The following is a 22961-nucleotide window of genomic DNA, read 5'->3' on the forward strand; positions in this document are numbered from 1 at the left end:
ATTTTTAAAAGTAAAAAAAAAAGGATAGCATAGAATTGTCAGTTTTCTGCTGAAACTGAGCTTTCAAATCTGTTAAAACACAGAGAGGGATAAGTAAAAAGTCGAAAAGCCCAAAAGATATCATTTTCTATATTTGGTTTCCCATATCCATTTTCAAGTAACAGGAAGCGCAGCACACGCAATATTCAGTGCACCAGCAACCACTGAATCAATGCTGCTTTATATTTATTTATTTATAATTCTATATTAGTAGCTTATTTTCCTTTTGGCCGCCGTTTGTTATGTCAAGTCATATACATATTTACATACACTCCACCCCACACCGAGCAGCACGCATTTTACAGTTACAATTTTCGAGAGACTCGCATAGCCATTTCGCCTTCGGTAAGTTCTTTCTTTCTTTATCTTTTTTTCTACTTCGTTGCACTGTTTGTTTGGTTGCCGAGAAAAAAGAAAAAGAGGGAGAGGAAATTTTTATCTCTTAATGTTATAGACCGAATTTTCCTTCCCTTTTTTCTTTTCCTAGAAGAACTTTTTCGCCCTCCTCTATTTTCTTCTCTCGGAAGCCAAACACGCATATGAATAATGCGATTGGCAGTGGCATAGCTGTGTGTTTATTTTACTGCTATTCTGATGTTATTTACTGGCTTTACTGGTAATTATTATTATTATTTTTTTATATAAACGATAGATTTGTGTTTTTTGGTTGCCCAGAACTGAAATGAGAGCAGAGAGCAAAGAGCAACATAGAAGTCAAATCTTAGTTTTATAAACTAACGACATTTTCTCTATTATGTATGTCTCGTTGAGATAGTTGTTCTTTCAAGAGATTGGCTGCATTTTCTGTAGAGTGATAGTTTTTTTTTTTTTTTTTTTTTTTTTTACGGTTGTTGCAGAGCTTTGAATTTTTCAATAGAAATAAAGTGCCATTTTCCTATCAATTTCTGGCATTGAATAATTTTTTTTTTTTTTAATCTTGTTTAATAGAATTGCTGCTGCTTATTTTTTGGTTGGCATGGGTTTGGAGGAGACAATTGACATCAAGAAAGACAAAGCTAACCAAACATTGACCATTTGTTTACATGCCTTTTCTGACTTAACTTATGTTTCTCCTGTGGTATTCTTATACCTCCTCAAAGAATGCTATATTCATGGTAGGTTCCTTTTGCTCCATTCTGAAAGTTTTCCTTTGACAAGCCCTGACTTTACCGTTTTAACTTTCTGGACCTTTTGAGGACTGTTATATCTGTTTGTAAATCCGAATATGTGGTATGCATTAAAACCTAAATCATGAACCATTTTTGTACTTTTCTAGTCTTTCTTGTTTCATGATTCTCTCTGATCACATTTCACAGGCTCATGTAAGGCAACAAAGAAGTTCAGAGCTCTTCAGCAACAAGTTCATCAGGTATTAGATAATTCTCCCAAACCTGGACCTGCCACTTTCGTTATTCATTGCCTGCATGTCCTGCCGATTTTTGGATTGTATTCCGAAGGGTTCAGTCACTTGATTGTATCTGCTCTTCGTCGTTTTCTAAAACTATCACCCACCTCAGAAGACACCTTGCAAGCAAAAGGTCTAGCAGCTCAATTATTTTTAGATATTGTGGGAGGCTTAGTTGATCATGATGAAAGGTTGCTTATCAAGATAGTTGAAGCTTTTGATGTCAAGTTGACAAACATTGAGGCAGCAATTCAACGGTTAAAGGCCCGGAATGATAATAGGTTTGACACTGCAAAAAAATTCGTTGAACAATATATTTTTAAGTTGGTAGAATCTCAGTCCTATATGACGGCAGTCACTCTATTAGAGCACTTCTCTATACGCCAGTCTGGGCAGTCTTTCCTTCTCAAAATGATGGACAATAAACAATCTCAAGCAGCTGAAAAATGGGCAACGTTTATGGGAAAGCCAATGTTATGTTTACTTGTTCAGGAATATGTTGATAGGAACATGCTAAAGCATGCTTATGAGACAATAAAGAAAAACAATTTGAAGGAAGAATTTCCTGATATATACCATAAATGCAAAGAAAGGTATTTTTATTTACTTGTATTTCCCATAATTTATGCTGCTTTTCTTTCAGCTTTTCTTTCAGCTTTTCTTTCATAGGGTTCTTATGCCCTTGATCCATCTCCTGTTTAAATCAAGTGAGCATAAGAAAAACATCTCACTGACTTGCAGCTTGTTGAAGAAGTTAGCAAAGAAGGCACTATGGGATCTTGCTGAGGCAAAGACACATGGTGATAGGCAACTTGTTGAATATTTGGTTCGTAGTTTTTTGCCATGTTGTTGTTATACTGTATTTGTATTACTCTATGTGACACAATTGGTTTGTTATATGTCTTCAGTTTTATACACTAAGGCATATTTGGCTCTTTTTGGTTCCTTGGTATAAAGAAACGGTGTCTCCTTGTTATAAGGAAATAATGTGTTTTTTTTTTTCCTTTTTCATAGTTATAAAAATGTAGGTTCCTGGTTTTTATCCATTGTTCATAGAAAATGCAAATATGTAACGTGCTCTGCATGTATCTATTATTTGATCTTTGCATAAATAACTCTGCAATTATTGTTTTTGCTTATGTTGCATTCATGCACTCTCTCTCTCCTCTTTCAGTTCTATGTAGCAATAAGGATTGGTGAAGGTGAAGGAAACATTTAAATTCCTCATTAGTGGTTATGACATTGGTTCATTGAGTTGGGGTCTTATGCCTTGTAGGCGAACTGTATTTAAAAAGATCAATGGTGTTGTCCTGATGGATGTTTAGCTCCAAGTGTTGGGTAATACTGGCAATGAGATGGTCAGGAATCTGTCTTGCTATATCTGATGGGGCAGGGTGGTCAAGATCTGGTTTTTTGAGCAGAGATGATTTCAGCATGTTTGAATCGTTGGCAACTTATATTGTCTATTGCCACTTTTAACTGTTATTTTAACATCTATGTTCATATGGGCACATAATGAGTGTAGTCTGCATGTTTGACTTGGCTACTTTGATGAGCTGGATTTATTGGCATGTTTGTAGATGATTAAGATGGGGCCTGTGATAAAGGCCTCTGATAAACCCCATTACCCAGCTCATCATTGTTTCCCTATAGTTAATTAGCTTTAATTCCTTCCTTTAATGTTATTGCATTTTTGTGCTTGATAGTAGGAAACCAGTGTCAAAAATCAGATAGAAAAATGAAAACAAGGCAGAATACGCTTGTAAATTATGACAAGAGTAATAATTTTCACGTGTTTTATAATTCCATTGAGAATTAAGTGGACTGTGTTTCTATTTGCTTTACATATCATTTGGAGAAATAATGGCAAGTGCATGCATGCTCTGCTGATTTTATATTAAATTCTTTTGACTAACCTTTAAATTATATAATCTAATGCTATAAAAGTTTTTAATAGGTTTACTTGGCGATGGAGGCTGGTTACTCAGAGAAGGTTGATGAACTTTGTGATCGTTACTCCCTTGAAGGTTTTCTGAAAGGCAAAGGTACTCTTTGTGCATTGTGTATCTGTATGCATCCTTGGACATCACGTTCTAGCTTGACAGGCATACTATTCTGTCTTTATCATGCTTGTGAAGGGATTGGCAACTAATTAACTTGGGCCTGATTTTTTTCTTGAATATTTGCTAGATTTATTGTTTGCAATACAAAATTGCACTTCGGACCTCCTAGTCTTCATTTTGGAAAGCAACACCAATTTGTGTACAATGACAACTTTTTAGTGTCATTGCAGCACTTGTATGTTACATTCATTCAAGAGATGGTCAGAGGTGCTGATGGTTTCGTGATGAAAATCAGATATTGTTATTCTTTTTGCTAGTTTTTATTTTTAATTTCTTAAATTTAACTTGTAACTAGCATATTGTAATGTCTTGGAAAATGGACATTCGTTTTATGTTATTTCATAGACTTTTGGACTCTCGAAGAAGTGTACATTCTTTGTTCTAGATTGATTCTTTCAGATTTTTGGTGAAACTAACTCTGCTTGCTGCTTGAAATTTTATGTGTTGGGCAATGGACCCTATGTTAGAAAAGCTGGTTGAGCCCCTATGTGAAAGTGCCCTTTAGATTGACAAGGATTGGTAATAATTATGTCTTGCTGCTATGATGGGGTGAGTCATGCAAGAAATGGTTGTGGTGGGCGAGTAATTAGTGTATGTGTAATTTGTTTAACATTGCTGGGAAATGGATAGCTACGATCATAAATTGTATAGAAATGAATGATTTTACGTGGTTATTATGTAGTAGTATCCAACTTGTCATGGAAAGACACTTATACTTGTGCTACTTGGTGTTTAGAACTTGAAAGTCTTCCACATGGTAGATTCCTGCAACTTAATGAGTTTGCTGTTGAAGATATTGTCTGGGTTGATGAAGTTGATGGTTTATGTGGTGCAACGGGTCACATTGAGGGATGTAAAGTTGTGGGTCTTGATTGTGAATGGAAACCCAATTTTGAGAAAGGCAGCAAACCGAACAAGGTGATGACTGATTGCCTGTTATTTTCTTCGGAGGGTCCTTGTGGCTGTTAACCTGTTACATATAAAGTATTTAAAAATGGTTTTTCTTTGTTGTGCTCTGTCTTATTTCAAATATATCTATAGTGAAAATGGTTGTCTTATGTTTCAGGTTTCTATCATGCAAATTGCTTCTGATAAGATGGTTTTCATCTTTGACTTGATAAAGTTATTTGAAGATGTACCGGATACTTTAGACAACTGCCTAACTCGGATTTTGCAGTCTCCCAGAATTCTAAAACTTGGTATGGCATATCTAAACACATTCTTTGGAGGAGAACTACCTTTCATCATTCATCATCATGCAAATTTTAAGCCTTTTTAAGATTGAAATCTCGATCTATTTTGGAGATGAGGAGGTCTCTTTGTTTTCTTTGCTTTTTATGGGTATTTTGAACTCTTAGATTTTAGGACCTTTTTATGCTTAATTTTTTTAATCGAAATGAGGATTAATCATTGGCTAGTACCTACCAACAGGAGCTTTAAATATCAACAAACTTTCTCTTGAATATTTTATTGATCCTTGATGAAGTATCTTATCTGAAAAATTAGAAAATGAAGAAAGGTGCTAATAAGCTTGGTGGATTTGCAGGTTATAACTTTCAATGTGATACAAAACAGTTAGCTCAGTCTTATGGAGAGTTAAAGTGCTTCAAGCACTATGAAATGTTACTGGACATTCAGAACGTCTGCAGAGAACCCCGAGGTGGTCTGTCAGGTCTTGCAAAGGTATTGAAAAACATTAGAATACCACCAATAGTTTCTGTCACTGTTATGCAGTCCGTATTCTATCTGAACTCATGCCTGCATCATTCTCTAACTTGCTTATGAACATTGTTATTTGCATCTGTTCTCTTATATATTGTTGTCTGCATTGCCTCAAATCAGAAATTATTAGGAGCAGGTTTGAACAAAACTCGACGGAATAGCAATTGGGAACAGCGGCCTTTGAGTCAGCACCAGGTACGATTCTTTTCTCTTGTTTAAATGATAATTCTATATCCTAATACTCTGCAAAAGCCTTGGGAAACAAATCAAGGTCTTATGGAAGACTACCCAGTTGTTCAATAGAGCTAGATGCTCCCTACGAACATGCATTTATCTGCTTCTACCAACTATGAACTATATTAGTGAGGATTGATCCTAGTATTGATACCATTAATTTAGCAGCTGAGATAACTAAATTCTGATGAAACTCGAGTGAACTAAATCAATATATTTTACAGCTGGAGTATGCTGCTCTTGATGCTGTTGTACTTATTCAAATATTCCACCATATCCGTAATCATTCTGAACCTGCTGATATCTCGGGGGGGCATGAGAAGATCAAGTGGAAATCTTATATTGTAAGTGTGCTGGTAATACTAATACCGTGTCAGTTTGTGTGGAGATATCTGATTAGGCTTTTCGAATGCAATTGGTCTTCTACTTTTTTAATCTTCATGCTGTTCTATGTACAAACTCTTGGTTTCACATGCAGGTTTCTCATATGGATAATCCCCAAAAAGGAAAGAAGGGACTCAAACTTAACTTAAAGAGGCATCAGGAGTAAAGATCCAGCAAGTTTAGCGACTGACATATTTTTCTTGCTCATTCAATAGATGGTATGCGCTGTACATATTACGCACAATAGCTCAAAAATGAATTTTCCAGAGATTGATATGAGGAAAATAAAAATAGTTTTTCTAAACTAATGAAGTCTATTAGTTAGGGATATTTTGATTTGAACCAACGAGTCCATGCTCATGATCCTGGGCCTGGAGGTAAATATCTATTTATAGTTTATTTAAATTAATATTTCTGATTATGTATATGTATATGTATATGTATATGTATATGTATATGTATAGTTAGTTAATAGTAAATTAATATTTTTAGTCAATTCTTACCAGATGTTTTTACTTGTATATGTATAGTTAGTTAATATACATATCTTTTTCACTTGTAAATTATACTAATTTAAGCCTTTAAGTTATTTTGTTAACTTATGGTGCACCTTTATTTATGTTTTTGATCAATCTCACCTCGATACATCTATTTTGATATTCCCTTTTTTTTTTTTTAAATAAAATTAAAAATAATTGTTTAAGATATAAATGAATAAAAATTTAATAAATACAATAATTTGATAATTTTTATTTATTTGGATACAAGTGAACAAAAGTTATAAAAAATACATATTACATACAGGCTGAAGTTAATATGTGAGGGCTTGGTTAAATTTGTGGACAAGGGATCTAGAATTGTTATTAAAGAAGACAACGGTGAACTCAGGCTGTCAACAATGCTATCTGTCAAAGAAGAAAGTTACCACCGCTGCTTGTCCAACAAATCAAAAATTTTTAATCTCAAAAACCTTTCTTAATTTAATATTCCTATCATCTAGCAAAACACAAAACCTTCCCTTCTCCACCTCTCTTTTCTCCGTGATAAAAGGCTTCAGACATAAAAACCAAAGCCAGACTCAAAATCTCCAACCTCTCTCTCTCTCTCTCTGAATCAACCTTTCCATAGTTGCAGACAGAAGAGAGAGATAGGTACCCAAAGGGGAGGAATCAAGATGGGCGGCGAGATTGTGAATGTGAACAGTGGCGGTGTTAGAGGAGGCGAAATTGTAAGAAAGAAACCAAACAGACTGTACACAGGCCGGTCTGCCCCGTCTCTTGATATTCCTTCCAGGCAACACGGTGCGAAGCATTCTTCGTGGTGGAATGCTCCTGAGACGAAGAGGAAAAAGAGAGTTGCTCAATATAAATTTTATGCCGTCGAAGGGAAGGTTAAAATCTCTATAAAGAAAGGGTTTCGTTGGTTTAAGAAGACATGTTCTAGGATTGTGCATGGTTTTTGAATATCAGATACGGCCACAGATTAACGTAACCATTTAATGAGGTAAAGCTGATCACTGCGTATTGCATATATTTCATGTGAAGCAATCTTTTTCTCCTTTTTTGTATAACTGTCTCAATATTTCTTCTTCTTCTTCTTCTTCTTCTTCCCTCCTCTTTTCTGGGGAGATGTAATTTCCGAAGGAATTAAAGGTTTATTCTTCCTTTTGCTCCACCAGCCGATAATTATTCTCTTTTTTTTTTTTTTTTTTTTTTTTCTGTTTGAAAATCATTCTGTTTGTATGCAATAACACAAATAAAATTGTTGAAAAAATGAGCGAGTTCATAATCTCAGTGTCTCCTTTTTCTTTTCTGTTTCCATAAATGATTTGCATGTTCTTTCTTTCATGGAAGTGCAAAAATGAGTCTCCTAATGTTTACTGCGGAGTTCAGAACCATTATAATTTCAGTCTGGACCTTTCTGCCGATTCAAGCTAAAGTTATTAGACTAATTTCACATATTCAAGCAAATCTACAAGAACAAATGTATGTCCAATCACAGATTTTTTCCATTTTATCTTAAAATTACTAATATTTTTGTCTAAAGAAGATCTTTAATGCATGGAAAAAATGTAACATGTTTTTCATATTAAATAAATACTAGTGGGAAAATACAAGAAAGTCAAAATAAATAGTTTATTCGATATGAAATCATTTATTTTAATATGCTGTGGTAACGACTAAGATTTTTGTTTATGTACAAATCAGTTTAAAATATTATATTTTTGTTATGAAATTTATATTGTAACACTTGAGAACACTTTAAATGTTAGGTAAAGAAATATTTCAGAAAAATATTGAAAAACGAGTTTAAAACAAATGAAATAGGAAAATTTAATAAAATAATTAGATATTAGATAAACACATGAAAAATATATTTCTCTTCAATTACTAAATTAGTTATTTTAACGATTAGAATCATGAAAACAGAAATTTAAAAGTTAAATTAAGAGAGAAAAAGTACGATAATCTAACATTAACTAACCCATAGTAAAACCCTTTAAAGTGAAAGATTAAACTAAGATTTCATTTGAAAAATGTCTCAATTCAAAAAAGTCTCAGAGGCTTATTGGCAAAAGAATTTAAAAAAAAAAAAAATTAATATCAGAAAATTTTCCTTCAATACAAAACGACGTCGTTTCCAGTACAGTTCTCCCAGAAACCGTAGTAATAGCGCGGGAGTTTTTGTCAAAATTTTCGAGTTTTAATTTCAATCTGTTATTTATTATCATTGCTATACACAAACGCTGAATCGGAGCAGCAAAAAGAAAATGGCTCGTCACGATCTGGAGTTAGAGAAAGCTCGATTTTTAAGCTTAGCTCAGGAATGTGGCTTCGATGAAGAGTCAGCTAACAAATGCTTAGACCGTCTAATTTCTCTTTACGGTACTCTTTTCTCAATCCCTTACTCAAACCCTAAAAACTCTAAATGTTTTTAATTAAATTTCTTCTTTTTTTTTTTCTTGAAGGCGACGATGGTCAAGATTTTGTAACTGTGGAGTGCTGTGGAGATGATTTTCTTGCTGCATTAGCTGAATCAATGCGAGATAGTGAGGATTGGGATGATGATTTGCAAGCTATTGAATCTGAAGCTTGTGGTGCTTTAGCCAATTATATGTTTAGTGATGAAAATGCTATTAACAGTAATTGTACGATGGTTGATAATGGTAATAATGAGAATGCAAGAGGGTATATAAATGTTACAGATGATGATGATGAACCAAAAGAGAAACAAACTTGGATGGATTTGGATTCTTCTAGTGTCAGCGAAGAATCCGAAGATCCTGAGTTTAGTATCACCGAAGGAAAGAGCTCTTTGTCTGCTACCTCCAGTCAGCTTTTATCAAGATCTATGGTAAGATTTTTCTTTTAAATGCCAAAGATCGACATGATTGTGTAAGAATTCAATTCAATTGAACTCTTGTACATAGTTTATTCCGAACAATCCGTCTAGGTTTGATGCAATTTGCTTCAGTACTTATATTCTCCTATGATGAGATATTTATGCAATGGGATTATGATGCCATATGATGTGCTAGTCATAAATTTAGTCGCTCAAGTTTGCATGCATCATGTATTTACCTTGAATTTCTTTTATACTCTCATTAATGAAAAAGCTCTTAGTAATCCTAGGTGCTGATGTTGTTGATCATTTTATTGAAGGATTGTAAGAGCAGTGTTACTCAAGGTTCTGCTTCATCGATTTGCAACAAAAAGAAGCATCCTGGGATACAAAAAGATGGACGGCCGATGCTCAGTTATGAAGAATTGCAGGCTTTGGATGATTTTGAACTGGCAAATGTTGTAATATTTGGGAATATGTCATTTCGTCCTTTGCAACATCAGGCTTGTAAAGCTTCTGTGGCAAAGAGAGATTGTTTTGTTCTCATGCCTACTGGAGGTGGTAAAAGTCTATGTTACCAGGTGATGTCTCTTTTGTTTAACCAGAACTTTATCCTTTTTCTTTGTGGCTTGAAGTTAATTTGCTCCATTTTCTTTCCGTGTTGTGTTGTTTACCCAATTACTTTATCACTTCTGACTTTTTCCACACCAAATTTGCCTTTAAATACCACTTATGTTGATTAATATTGCTGCAATGCTCTCCCTGTGTATTGAGGGAAGAAATACCCGTTTTAATGCTATAAGTTCAATAACAAAGGTTCTGTGAGTTGTAATATTATGTACTTTAGAAATGGAAAACAAATTGACAGTGTTCAAAAATATTTCAAGTTCTTTCTAAAAATATAATGTCACACAAAACTTGTAAACCTAATCCAGCTTTTCCTCCCTAAAATTTAATGAGGTTTTGACTAGCATAGGCAGCAAAAAGGTGCATTACATTATTCTGCAGCAGAAATAACTGAATTGGGATTGCTTATTATATGAATCAGATCCTGCAAGCTAACTCGGATCTATAGTTGTAAGTGTTACATGGAGCTGATCTATGTTATTTATCCAGTTAATATTGCTCCTTGCCTAAACACCTGATGGCACACGATGTGTAGTCAGCAGAATAGATTTCATGTTGCTAACAACTTATTTGGGCAAAATCTCATTAAGTTGTTTGCATTGGAAGTTGTGGGTTGAGAGAAGGCTGACCTTTATTATTATGCATCTTGTGCAGCTTCCAGCAACTTTAAAGCCAGGTGTTACGGTGGTTGTATCTCCCTTACTATCCCTCATTCAGGATCAGATTATTACACTCAACCTCAAATTTGGAATACCAGCAACTTTTTTGAATTCTCAACAAACTGCTTCCCAAGCTGCAGCTGTCCTTCAGGAGCTAAGGTAAGGTTTTTCATTATGTTGGAATCTACGAGGAAGTCTTTTTTGACTGTTGGTAAAAGTTCATACATGAAAATATTCTTTTTTCCGTGTTATAATCCATTGCTGAATATTGTTTAATACAACTTGCTATATAATTCGTATTACTTGGTCTTACAACTCTATTCATGGCTTCATCATTTTTTTTTACAAATTTATTTGACATTTATATTGTGCTTTTCATTCTCCTAGGAAAGAAAAACCATCATGTAAACTCTTGTACGTGACTCCTGAGAGGATTGCTGGAAACCTAGGATTTCTTGAAATACTGAAGTGCCTGCACTGGAAGGTAGCTCTTCTTTCAGAATTTTTTTTTTTTTTTTTATCCAAGGAACACATTGTCTAATTAACACTCCAGATAAATCACAGGGACAACTAGCAGGTTTCGTAGTTGATGAAGCACACTGTGTTAGGTAGGTCCTTTCTTTTTTGCATATTATACAATAGTTTCTTTGGTTTCTATTGATGATTACGAGTAGGTCACGAAATTAAGTTCTTACACAGCCAGTCGATCGGACTGTTTCTCTTCTCTCTCTAGCATGCAATTGGGGTCTATCCTTGTAGGGCAGAGTTGTTTCTGCACCTCTCATGTGGACTAGAAATTATAGAACATTTGAAATAATGATCTTATTACAGGCCATACTTTTTGGTAACAATGTACAATCAAAAAATGGGGACTTGAAAGATGAATTTATTAAATGTGCCTTTTTCTAGATTAACACTTTTTGAGTTTCTATAAACATAATGCTTTATAGATATCAGATACAGGTGCCATCAGGTTGCATCTATCCCATTTCTTTGCTGCAGTGCAGTAAATTTTTTTTGAAAACTAAGTTTTAACTTATATGAATAGAGGGGATAAACACTGATCTGGCTCCCCAAATTATAGATCTAGTTATGAACTTATTTTCAGAACTGATGTTTTCATTTTTCCTTAAAAGCAACTAGTCTTTTGAATTTTGATACACAAATGGAACTTCTGTTACTTATCCATTTCTACCATTGCAGCCAGTGGGGACACGATTTTCGCCCAGATTATAGAGGATTAGGATGTCTTAAGCAGAATTTTCGAGATGTTCCACTGGTAGCTTTGACTGCAACAGCAACCCATTCGGTTCGTGAGGTAATCAGTTTGCAAGATGCCACCCTTATCTCTGAGTACCTTCTTAGAAGAAAGAATGTTTTTCTCATTATCTGAAAAAAATTTATTTGCAGGACATATTAAAAGCTTTAAGAATTCCGAATGCTCTTGTACTTGAGACCAGCTTTGATAGACCCAATTTAAAGTATGAAGTGATTGGAAAGACGAAGGAATCGCTAAAGCAGGTTGGACAGCTTCTGAAGGATCGTTTCAAAAATCAATGTGGAATAGTATACTGCCTTTCAAAAAATGAATGCATTGAGGTTTCAAATTTTTTGAACGACAAATGTAAGATTAAGACAGTATATTATCATGCTGGTCTGGCAACTCGCCAAAGAGTTGAAGTTCAGAGGAAATGGCATATGGGGGAAGCCCACATTGTATGTGCAACTATTGCATTTGGGATGGGAATAGATAAACCAGATGTTGTAAGTTCAGTTTAACATTTTTACTTTGATTTCTTAAATTCTTCTATACTAATTTTGTAATTCGGCTATGGTCTTTGCAATTTAACCACTCTACAAGATGCAGTCTGTTGCAACAGTCCAAGATTTTGTTTATAGCAATAGCACACTTCTTCCTTCAGCTTGCTGATATGATTATTTGTTATCTTTTAAATTGTGTTTCGTCTGCGGTGTAGCAGACTTTCTTTTCTTCCGTTTTAAATTTCTGTTTACTGCATATTACAAAGTTTTAAAAGTTATATTTTTCATACACTCAGCGCTTTGTCATCCACAATACATTGTCCAAATCAATTGAAAGCTACTATCAAGAATCTGGAAGGGCTGGAAGAGATAATCTCCCTGCTGCATGCATTGCTCTATACCAGAAGAAAGACTTCAGCCGGGTTGTATGTATGTTACGAAGTGGACAAGGATATAAAAGGGAAAGCTTTAAGACAGCAATGGCTCAAGCTCAGAAAATGCAACAGTACTGCGAACTCAAGGCAAGCATGCTCGCATTACCAACTAGTTATTATTTTTATGGACCATGTAAAACATCTATCCTACTTATTTCAGAAAATCTTTAGTCGAAAATTGCTTTATCTTCTTGTCTGTCTGAATTTCCAGGCTGAATGCCGAAGACAAGCCTTACTCGAACACTTTGGTGAGTCTTTTGATCCAAAAGACTGTAAATACGGTTCTAATCCATGTGATAATTGTCTCAAGAGTTCCGTATAAGTACATGCATGTTTATGTTTGTAGCTGATAGAATGTCCCATTTCAATAATGTATGTGGCCACATTCTTCTTCTTTTGAGAGAACAACCACATGCGTTGGCACCATGACATCTTGCTTGGTGAATTCTTTTAGCATAGATGACGCTTTCGAAAGATGAAAATGCATATCTTGCGTTTCACCCGCATCTCAATCAAAAGAGGGACCAAAGCCTTATACGGTCGTTATCAGTTAAAGGTACTTCAGACCAAACTCATTGCTTGATTTTGGACTTTCTTGCAACATTTGCAGCAGTTGTAACTATTGCACATTTGTTTCTGTGCGGGTGCATGTGATGGAGGGTTTAAGAGTGGGGTTGGGGTTGGAGGCAAGAGGCAAGAGGCATAGCTGAAAACATAACCTTGTGCCACAGACCGCTTTCCTGTATATAAATTATATCTGCACGAATTAGTAATTTGATTGGGTGGCTCTTGAAAGTTTCGTCAATGAGCTATCGATGATCATTATAGTGTTTTTTTTTTTCTGAGGGCCTAGGCCAAATGGCTCTTTCTTACTCATCTGAACTGGACATTTGGATAAGATTTTATACAGTTTTTCTTTTTGAAACTCCTAGTGGTACAAGGATAAGTTGTGTGAAGAAATATTAAAAAAATGGTTAATACATTTAAAAATGATAGCTAAATATTTTAAACTAATTGTCTACTCGCACATTATATAATTCTTATTATTTTAATTATAAATAATAGTTAAATTTATAAATAAGATTTAATGGAATTTTTAAAGCTGTTGTATGTTGTAATAGCTACCAACAATTTTTAGAAAATGATGATAAAACACTTTGGTAAAACACAGTAGACATGTTTTGAATTTATAGAGTTTTATTCGTTAGAAAGCACTTGATAAGTTTTCAATTCCAACAATTATGCTAATCGATAGCTATGCCAAAAACACCCATATAATTGGCTTGGCTGTTCTTAATCCATAGAACATACTGCAGCATGTTAAACATTTGATCTTAGGCAAAATCTAATTATCACTTGTACCAACCATTCTTATTTGCTGTTGCTGGTTAATTAGCCAACAAATAAAATCTAAGATCTAAGATCTTCAAATAACTAGTGGAAGACTTTCAAGGAATATTTTGGCAGAGCACATGCAACTACCATTGCATTTTGGTTTCAGATTACATTTATATCATTTTTTTTTTCTTGGGTGTGTTTAATCAGATTGTGACATATTAACAACCCAACATCATATATATATATATATATATGATTTCTTTTTCTTATATGTGAGCCTTTACTTCCATCCAAATCTTTCTTTATCACTCACTCCCTGTAAAGTATATAAAAACAAACCATTTTTCTTTTACTTGAGAGTTGTATAAAGGCTCATAGCAATTTCCTCTCCTAAATCTAAGGTGTGATTTTTTTGGTGGTTTGTGCTTTCTCGTAAAAATTAATGACTATTCCTTGATTTGATGATGATGCAGAATCTTAACAAAAGAGATAGCAATATTTATTTATTTTTTGCTCAAGTTTTATTTATGATAATACTTCTCTAAATTAATAAACTTTGATACTTAATAAATTTTTAATATTGACTGCATTTTATAGACATACCTTAGATTTTTACTATCTAATAATTAATAAATATTAAAGGAATTACATTTTATCAGGAAGCATGTGTCCCAATATTTGGTAATATACAAACAATAAACATATAATAGTAAAACAATATAATGAGAACTTTCTAATTATCTATAAGTATACAGTGAAATTCTATATACATAAAATATTTTCTTAGTAATTGTTCTATAAATTAATAATTTATATTAATTAATAAATTAATATGAAACGACATTCAAGCTGCTGAAGATAAACTTTTTCAATCTTGTTGATTACTTGGTAACTAATAACTGAAAAAGCACCACCTTCCAAGAGAAAATCTCAAAGACATGTCACCAACACCAATCCTTTTAATTTCCAATTGATAAGAAAGAAAAAGAAACCTTTTGATTTCCAAGAGTGCCAATGGAATGGACCTTCCAAAACTTCTTACTAAGATGACTTCAAATGAAAGTTGTTTTAGTTGCCCTAATTTAAAGTGAGATACATGTTTAATTTGAAATGTATATTTATTGTCGGACTAAATTTACATATATATTAGTCCAAATGAATATTATCTTTAAATCATCTCAATGTTAAATTAAATTTGCTTTAGGTGTAAAGTTCATCATATTGTATTTTAAGCGCAAATTGTACCAAATATTTTTTTTCTTTATTATTTTAAAATGACAACTAAAAATTTAAATTTTACCCGCTCGAGAAAGAAAAAATTTATTTGTGCATTAAATTCTTATTACGATTAATAATGTATGTAGCCTAGATCACATGATATGTATATATACTGAATTTTTTTAAAAAATTTATTTTTTAGTTAAATTAAAAATTCATAAATTTTATAAAATTTATCATTTAGAAATTTTAAAAAAGAAGATACAAAGCGAATTTTTTATAAAACTGATAATTTTAATAATTGAAGAATTATATTAAATTTTATTCATTATATTAATACCTTTAAAAATCCATTAATCTAACATAACCAATAAATAAGAAAGAAGGAATAAATTTATAAAAATGAAAATTTATAACACATAAATTTTAAGAATTCCATTCCAAATTTGAAGATTTGAACCCTTAACAGGGGAACCAATCACACCAATCTCAAAATCCATAAGAGAAGAGACCACGTGGCATGACGTGAAAAGTACACTGAAATAAGTTGGACGTGGAAAAAAAAAGAAAAAAGGGCCTTTACAGACATACAAACATACATACAGTGGCACAGTGGGCAGTGGAGGAAAATTTACAAATTTCACAGGTGAGGATGCCATAACTCAGGTCCCTGTGGCACTGGAGTCTGAGCCTCTCTCAGGCCTTAAAATCTTTGCGGTGTCTCATCTTCTCCAATATTTAATGCTCTCACCACAAACATCCATTTTTCTCTTCTTCTCTTCATTACTGACACATTTTACTGTTTCAGAGCTGCCTTAATCCTTTTACTGCAATTTTTTTTGGACCATTAGCGGCCATTTTTTATTTTATTTTATTTAGTTTTTATTCTTTTGGCCCTTTTGAGTTCTTTTTTGGCATTTTTCTTTTGAACCCTAATGTCATATCTTACACATTCCTCAGCTCTCCTCTTCTTTTCCTTTATCTGTTGCTTGTGAAAGTTCCAAAAATTAAAAACCCATTAAACAGATAGTTTAATACTTGAAGCTAAAGAATGGGGCTTTGTTTATTATGTGGATGCTGAGTGAGTGACTGATGAGATTTATTTATATGGTTTTAAAATTTTTGTCTTTTGGTCATTTAAAGATTACCCATTTGCTGTAAATTGTTTTTCTGGACACTCCCATTATGCTTTCTGGGTCTAAACAGATGGGATTTCTTTGATTCTCTTTTTGTACGAAAGAAAAAAGAACAAGCTTTTTGTGGTCTTCTACATTTTGAAGGATTTCAGGTAAGCTTCTGAGATTCAAGGTTTTTTTTTTCTTAATGTTTTTCCTTCTTTTTCTTTTTTAATATATATATTTAACTTGTGTCTTTTCTCCTTGGTGGTTCAATTTGAAAAATTGCCCTTTTCAGGAAAAAAAAAAATCGTTTCTGTGCCTCCACAATTCTTGAGATTTGGTTAATACTGGAATTGAATTATTTGATTTACCGAGCTGAATGTTCAATGTAGGTAATATTAGGCATGGTTGTGATTTAGAACTTTCATCTTAATTGCTTTTTCAGATTTGGACTAGTTTGAAATTTTCAAACTTTGTTTGACTCTAATTTTATAAGACTGTACAGATGATTAAGATTAGATTATAGGTGAGATATTGGATATTTATGCTTTTTTTTTTTTTTTAAAACCTCATTCTACTTTTTTTGAATATCTTTCCGTGCTTATGATTTGAGTAGTATAACCTGGCTTTTGTGAGATGTTTTACTTGACATTTTGGTAGTTTTGGTTTTGTAGATGAGATAATGGAGGGTGAGAGAAAGCGTTCAAAGGGAAGCTTTTTTCACTTGTTTGATTGGAATGGAAAGTCTCGTAAGAAGCTGTTCCTGAACAACTCTGAATTACCTGGTACAATGGTTTTCTTCTAGATTTTGAAAATGCACATATTACTCTATAATTTGTATGACTTATACATTAAGCAAAATTTTAAATGGGTATAGTTGCAATTCTTGTAATTCGAAAAGCAGAATTAGCGCAAGGACAAGAAAATGTTGAAAGTATAGCCAGATCACAACATCATGCGGTGAGAGTTTCCACTCTGTTGTAATATTATTCTCTATTAAGTTAAATATCGGGTAATCTTTTAACCTTAATAAATGGTAAACTTTTTGCTATATATCCAGTTAGAGGTGGATGATAGAAGAGTAAATTCAAGTAACAAGGCTAGTAGTGACTTTAGTTGTACTTCATCAGTAACTAGTGATGAAGGATATGGAAGTAGAGCACCTGGGGTGGTCGCTAGACTTATGGGCTTGGATTCTTTGCCAACATCAAATGCTGCTGAGTCATCTTCTACTCCATTACTTAATGCCTCCTCGCTTAGGGTTTCTCAATATGATAGGAGTACCCCTAATTTATGGAGTGAGTATAAGCCCATGGAGTATCTTAATATTTCCAGTAACCTGGAGGGATATTCTCGGAATTCCTTGGAATCAAGGTCACAAAAGGTGCAAAACCGGCCAATTGAGAGATTTCAAACTGAGATGTTGCCTCCAAAATCAGCTAAATCAATTGCACTTACCCACCATAAGCTGTTGTCTCCAATCAAAAATCCTGGATTTATCCCAACAAAGAATGCAACTTACATAATGGAGGCAGCTGCGAAGATAATTGAGGCAAGTCCTAAGGCAACTGTAAATGGTAAAATGCCATCAATTGGGTCCACCTCAGTTCCCTTAAGGATTCGGGATTTGAAACGGAAAATGGAAGCAGCACATACAGCATCTAGGCCTCAGAGATCAAATGACTTTTTTGCTGCCAAGAATACTAAAGGACAGCTTTGTGACAGGAGTGCAAGAGGATCAGAAGGCATTTCCTCATGCAAGATTTCTACTTTTTCTGAAAAAGACACTTCTGAAAGTGTAAGAAATAAGGGAAAATTAGTGTCACCTTCAGTACAAGTGAGGTCCAATGTTCAAAGAAGAGAGGGAGTAACATCAAGAAATAGCAACATTAAGAAGCAGAAGGAGCAGAAGGAGATTAGATCTAACCAGTCTCCTAAGAGCCAGTCTAGTAGCCAAAAGACCAAGAAAACTTCTGAAAACAGGACTACTAATGTGCTTAGGCAGAACAACCAGAAGCAAAATTCTTCATCTGGTAAAGAGAGTACAAATTTGAAGAATTCTTTTTCTAACCAGGCAGGCAAAAGAGTGCAAACCATGAGTAGCTCTGTTGGGCAAAGTAGGACGACAAATAAAGTGGTCTTAAAGCCTGAAACGTCCAGAAAGATGCACTTAGTGGTGACAGATACTGAAAAGGAGAAACCAAATAACATCTCTTTGAAGAAGAGGCCTGTCAATGGTGAGCCTCAAATTGGGAGAGGTGTTTCTGATAATGAATCACTTAATAGAGTTGAGAGGTCCATAAAATGCAACCTGGCAGTAGATGGATGCATGAACACGGCTGTAGATAACAGGAAAAATGGTATGGATGTAGTTTCATTTACATTCACATCCCCTGTTAAGAAGGCCACACCTGATCCACAGCCCTCTGTGATGGAAAAAAGTAAGAGCTCTGTGATTGATTTGTTTGGCAGTAATGGTCATCCTTACTTCAATAAGTCCACATCTTTTCCTGGGTTAAATATAATTGGTGGTGATGCTTTGGGTGTTCTGTTGGAACAAAAGCTGCGCGAATTAGCAAATAAAGTTGAGTCATCCCAAAGTAACACGAACAGAGACGAGAAATGTGCTAGTTCTACATCCATTTTACAGAATTCTATGTCCATATGCCATGTGATTAGCACCATCCCTGCAGCGCAGGATAGGAGGTCTCAACTTATAGAAAATGACAAGTCAGACTATCTAGATGAATTTGATTGCTTCACTGTTGAGGATTCAAGGCTTAATGAGAACCTAAAGTGGCAGGTCCGTCTTATATGTTTGAGAAGCTACTATAAAGCATTCTTTCTTGTTATTTACTAATTATTATTTATTTCTCTGTTCTTGGTATATCAAAATGCTTTATTTGTAAAACGACTCTTAATGTACATTGAAAGCCTTAACCAGGACTTGGGAGTTAAAGGTTGAGAAAAAGGTTTTTCCCCAAATGAGAAAAATAATAGTTCTATATACTGCTGATAGTAGAAATATGAACTTTACTATATAGACTTTCCCACTGGGCCAAGAAGATTCATAATCACTAGTTTGGAGGCAGTTGCACTTCTTCCTTCTGTTAATGTTTCTGTAGTGCTGTTGTTATTCTTTCTGTTTGTCAATGGGGTTGATTATGCTTCTACTGTACTCTTGCTTCTATAGTAAAGTAGACATAGCTGATGAACTAGGACTAAATTTTTTATCTTAGTGTTAAATTTCACAATCTTTGCAACTTTGTCAAAACAAACACTGGGTTCTTCTAGTTTTGTGTTATTTAGCTGTTAATTCTGGTAAACCTTGCATGCGCTTTGCTGTTATGGATAAGAGTTGGTGCCTGAAGTAACAATAACACATGCTATAACCTAGTATATGCTGGTTTTTAAATGTTTAAAGTTCTATAGAGCAGATTGCTGTTTACAATTTGTTAGTGCCGTCTCAAGTCCTTTTTTTTTCTTTTATTTTGGCTGAGCTTCAGAAATTGGAGCTTGGCACAAATTTCTTTATACGTTTGAGTTATTTCTTGCATATGTAGCATCTTGGTTGAAATAAATTAGTAACATGGCATTTTGTTTGTGTGTATGTTGACATCATAATCTTCTTCACTAATTTTGTTTTAGCTGTTCCAGGGATCAAAAGAAATAGAAGAGTACAGCAGCAGCAGCAACTTCAGCGAAGCTGAAAAGGACCGATGTCAACATCTTAGTCCCGTTTCAATCCTTGAACCTTCTTTTGGGAGTGGAAGTTGCTCAAATACCAATGGTAAAGACATGCCTGATTTCCCTCTAATTTCTTTATGTTACTAAATACAATCAGGATTTTAGATTTTTATTTTAACACATGTATGATATCCTAGAACTGAGCAAAATTACCAAATATTAATAGCCTAAAAGTGGTTAGGTGATTCGGCAAGCATTTAATGATAATGGAAAATAAGTGTCAAGAATAATTTAAAATAGAATTGAGCACCACTTAAGGTTTTCAGAAATCGTCAATATGGTGCAAGACATCATGAAATGAGCTTTGTTGAGTGTATGTAAATCTCATAGAGTACTTGTGATATTTCTTTTCCTTGTTTTTGGATGAGTTGTATGTTTTAGTAAAGATAATAAGAACAAAAAATGCACTCTTCTTGTTCATCAGTTGAATCCGACGATGTACTCAATGGTTTCTTTACAAACGAGTCCTTGGAAGTGGAAGGAGAGACAGAATTATCAGACTCAGCATCATCAATATCTACAGTAGAAGTGGGAAGAAAGCACATAGCTAAAATGTTCACCAAGCCACAGTTTAAGGAATCAAGTGAATGGGAACTAGATTATGTGAGGGATGTACTTGACAATGCAGAGCTAATGTTGAAAGAGTTCAGATTGGACATTCCGAGGGTCATAAATCCACTTCTTTTTCATCAGTTAGAGGATCAAGAGAATGGAAGGAAAATAAATGAAGAGATGTCCAAGCTTGAGCGAAAGGTTTTGTTTGATTGTGTTAGTGAATGCATAGAGCTCATGTGTGGACAGACTTTTGTTGGCAGCTACAAGTCGTGGGCTAAAACAGGGACATTATTTCAAAGAAAGGGTTGGTTGGCAGAGGAATTGTACAAAGAGATATTGGGTTGGAAATGCATGGGAAGCTTGATGGTGGACGAGCTTGTAGACAAGGACATGAGCTCCGGGTATGGGAGATGGCTCAACTTTAACATAGAGGCCTTCGAACAAGGCATAGAGATTGAAAAAGATATTCTAACTTGTCTAGTTGATGAACTGGTTTCTGATTTATTTATCTTGTAAAGCCCTTTAAAAGAAAACATCTTCTCTTCTTCCTTTTCATTTTACCATTCGCTTCTCTGGAAGCTGTTGACCCTGTATTCTTTTGTTTTCATGTAGGAAAGATGTATGAATTATGATCATCTACCAAATCCATAATTATCTTGTCCATTAGTGTCCAATAATTTATGGGTGTCTACCACTTGCTGCAACATTAGTGCCCTACAGGTTTATCTGTCCAAAGATTAATTAAAAAACTCATATCAAACAGTTAGGTTTGTGCAACTCCACCAGTGTGCCGTTGGCTGTTAGTTTGTATTGGAGGATGGTAGTGTCGGGATGGCTGAGTGGTTGTGAAGTTGGCAGTGAAAGTATAGGCCAAGGTCATCGCCACAAATGATTTTGGACTGGTGAATGCTCCTTCTGCAAATCAGTGCCATCAGAAATGGCTTGTTCAGTTGTTCGTTAACCTTCTTCCATCTTTTATACATTCATCATCAACCACGCTTCAATGCAATTGCATGCTTCTCTCATTCTTTTAAGGGCACAAGAAGATCAACTCGAGTTGGATTAAAGCTTCAATGCTTCCATAAATAAAACATTTAGTTTCTGAAGAAATGAAAGCCAATGCCCAGATTTAGAAAAATAAATTTCTAACATAGCAGTCGCCCCACATTTCCTTCTATGCAGACTTTGAAGAATTAATAGACTGTCTAGTCCACATGTGTATAATTTAATTGGCACTTCTCCTACATGAATCCCCCACCTAGTACTATATAACAATAAGTAAATTAAATGAAATAATAATTCAATAATAGATAATCCGAAGCTCTTATACATTTTTGCTTATCTTAAGTATACACACACAATAATAAATAGGTGAATCGGATATTTTTATATTTTAATATTAGATAATTGATTTGTCTATAACTGAGTCAAAATGTGGGAAGAATTTCCCATTTGCTATTATGGCTCCTTCAAAATCAATTCTGGATGGCCTAAAAACCCTATTGAACTTAGTTTTCATATTTTATTGCATTCATTCAACTACTTACATGAAATTTTGAGGTTATAATTAATTAGTGTATGTGAACATTCATATTGATGGTATGCCTTGCATTTGCCATATGGGTATCCACAAGGAGTGTCTCAAATTGTCAACACATCTCACATGGTGCACTAAAAGCTTAAAGTTTAATAACAAAATCATGTGATTTATTCTAAATCTGAAAACTTTATTTTATATCCCCTTTCTTCCCAAATGTCAAGTCAGTTGGAACCATTAGCTTAGATTAACAGCAATAATTAAATATTATAACAAACCAAATGTCATTTTATATTCCTATTTTATTTTTTTTAGGAAAAAGGACCCACTTGCTTAGTGTGGGGAAAATGCACAAAATAATAGGCTAAGATGAATTAAGTATGATACCAATATTCTTCTTTCTTGGATAGAGAAATAACTGAAAAGAGACACTGTATCTCTGCAAATGTCAACAGATTAGTAATCTTATTTTTATTCTGATCAATGAATTATTTATTAGCATAGTCACTCACTTTGCAGTTTATTATTGTTATAAATGATTAATTATTAATCAGAGTGGAGTTAATAATTAATTAATTAGATTACTAAAGATGCTAAAACTCAACCTCGTAGCAACTGCCCAAAATAAGGATCCTATGAATTAGTCCAAAAATGTACCTTTACCTTATATTTGGGTTTTCCCTCGGATCATCATTTCTCAATGCCTTCCATTGTCAAA

General features: G+C 34.0%; 3 protein-coding genes across 18 annotated transcripts; all 3 read left to right on the top strand.

Moving 5' to 3' along the window:
• Window positions 1-232: 232 nt before the first annotated feature.
• Window positions 233-7021, top strand: LOC8269800 (exonuclease mut-7). 5 transcript variants are annotated; one of them, XR_007214463.1, is made up of 12 exons: window positions 233-384; window positions 988-1154; window positions 1356-2037; window positions 2153-2270; window positions 3402-3489; window positions 4304-4485; window positions 4634-4766; window positions 5114-5250; window positions 5410-5484; window positions 5748-5867; window positions 6002-6125; window positions 6712-7021. XR_007214463.1 is itself a non-coding variant. In XM_048370290.1 (12 exons), the coding sequence occupies exons 3-12, from the start codon at window positions 1016-1018 to the stop codon at window positions 6071-6073; spliced, it is 1746 nt and encodes a 581-aa protein (XP_048226247.1). In that variant the 5' UTR covers window positions 298-384; window positions 715-795; window positions 988-1015; the 3' UTR covers window positions 6074-6312. The 5 variants fall into 5 exon arrangements, 4 of the variants coding, with proteins under 4 accessions (XP_048226245.1, XP_015570544.2, XP_048226247.1 ...); XM_048370290.1 differs by lacking the exon at window positions 6712-7021 and adding an exon at window positions 715-795 and having other exon boundaries at window positions 298-384; window positions 6002-6312; XM_048370288.1 differs by lacking the exon at window positions 6712-7021 and having other exon boundaries at window positions 6002-6312.
• A 252-nt stretch (window positions 7022-7273) lies between these two features.
• On the top strand, window positions 7274-13557 carry LOC8269802 (ATP-dependent DNA helicase Q-like 1). Of its 3 annotated transcripts, none has more exons than XM_015729172.3 (12): window positions 7274-7410; window positions 8668-8792; window positions 8876-9261; window positions 9570-9830; window positions 10531-10694; window positions 10923-11019; window positions 11100-11143; window positions 11739-11853; window positions 11946-12299; window positions 12593-12817; window positions 12942-12978; window positions 13077-13557. In XM_015729172.3, the coding sequence occupies exons 1-12, from the start codon at window positions 7406-7408 to the stop codon at window positions 13157-13159; spliced, it is 1896 nt and encodes a 631-aa protein (XP_015584658.2). In that variant the 5' UTR covers window positions 7274-7405; the 3' UTR covers window positions 13160-13557. The 3 variants fall into 3 exon arrangements, with proteins under 3 accessions (XP_015584658.2, XP_015584660.2, XP_015584659.2); XM_015729174.3 differs by having other exon boundaries at window positions 13185-13557; XM_015729173.3 differs by having other exon boundaries at window positions 12942-13557.
• A 2170-nt stretch (window positions 13558-15727) lies between these two features.
• On the top strand, window positions 15728-21383 carry LOC8269803. 10 transcript variants are annotated; one of them, XM_048379974.1, is made up of 8 exons: window positions 15728-16367; window positions 16493-16574; window positions 16700-16796; window positions 17079-17189; window positions 17282-17364; window positions 17465-19207; window positions 20062-20194; window positions 20576-21383. In XM_048379974.1, the coding sequence occupies exons 3-8, from the start codon at window positions 16784-16786 to the stop codon at window positions 21220-21222; spliced, it is 2730 nt and encodes a 909-aa protein (XP_048235931.1). In that variant the 5' UTR covers window positions 15728-16367; window positions 16493-16574; window positions 16700-16783; the 3' UTR covers window positions 21223-21383. The 10 variants fall into 10 exon arrangements, with proteins under 10 accessions (XP_048235931.1, XP_015570537.1, XP_015570538.1 ...); XM_015715051.3 differs by having other exon boundaries at window positions 15728-16574; window positions 16700-16792; XM_015715052.3 differs by having other exon boundaries at window positions 15729-16574; window positions 17306-17364.
• Window positions 21384-22961: the final 1578 nt, after the last annotated feature.

Source organism: Ricinus communis, chromosome 10, assembly GCF_019578655.1.
Source record: "Ricinus communis isolate WT05 ecotype wild-type chromosome 10, ASM1957865v1, whole genome shotgun sequence".
In the NCBI taxonomy this organism is placed as follows: Eukaryota; Viridiplantae; Streptophyta; class Magnoliopsida; order Malpighiales; family Euphorbiaceae; genus Ricinus; species Ricinus communis.

What these genes read in the sequence shown, in the direction of transcription:
- LOC8269802 (XM_015729172.3), top strand. An exon ending in CCGTCTAATTTCTCTTTACG is followed by an intron (nt 8,793 to 8,875) that starts GTACTCTTTTCT and finishes TTTTTCTTGAAG; the next exon opens with GCGACGATGGTCAAGATTTT. An exon ending in GCTGTCCTTCAGGAGCTAAG is followed by an intron (nt 10,695 to 10,922) that starts GTAAGGTTTTTC and finishes TCATTCTCCTAG; the next exon opens with GAAAGAAAAACCATCATGTA.
- LOC8269803 (XM_048379974.1), top strand. An exon ending in ATGAGAACCTAAAGTGGCAG is followed by an intron (nt 19,208 to 20,061) that starts GTCCGTCTTATA and finishes TAGCTGTTCCAG; the next exon opens with GGATCAAAAGAAATAGAAGA. An exon ending in AAGTTGCTCAAATACCAATG is followed by an intron (nt 20,195 to 20,575) that starts GTAAAGACATGC and finishes CTTGTTCATCAG; the next exon opens with TTGAATCCGACGATGTACTC.
- LOC8269800 (XM_048370288.1), top strand. Translation starts at nt 1,016, where the DNA reads ATGGGTTTGGAGGAGACAATTGACATCAAGAAAGACAAAGCTAACCAA. An exon ending in CAAAGAATGCTATATTCATG is followed by an intron (nt 1,155 to 1,355) that starts GTAGGTTCCTTT and finishes CACATTTCACAG; the next exon opens with GCTCATGTAAGGCAACAAAG. An exon ending in GTCTGTCAGGTCTTGCAAAG is followed by an intron (nt 5,251 to 5,409) that starts GTATTGAAAAAC and finishes GCCTCAAATCAG; the next exon opens with AAATTATTAGGAGCAGGTTT.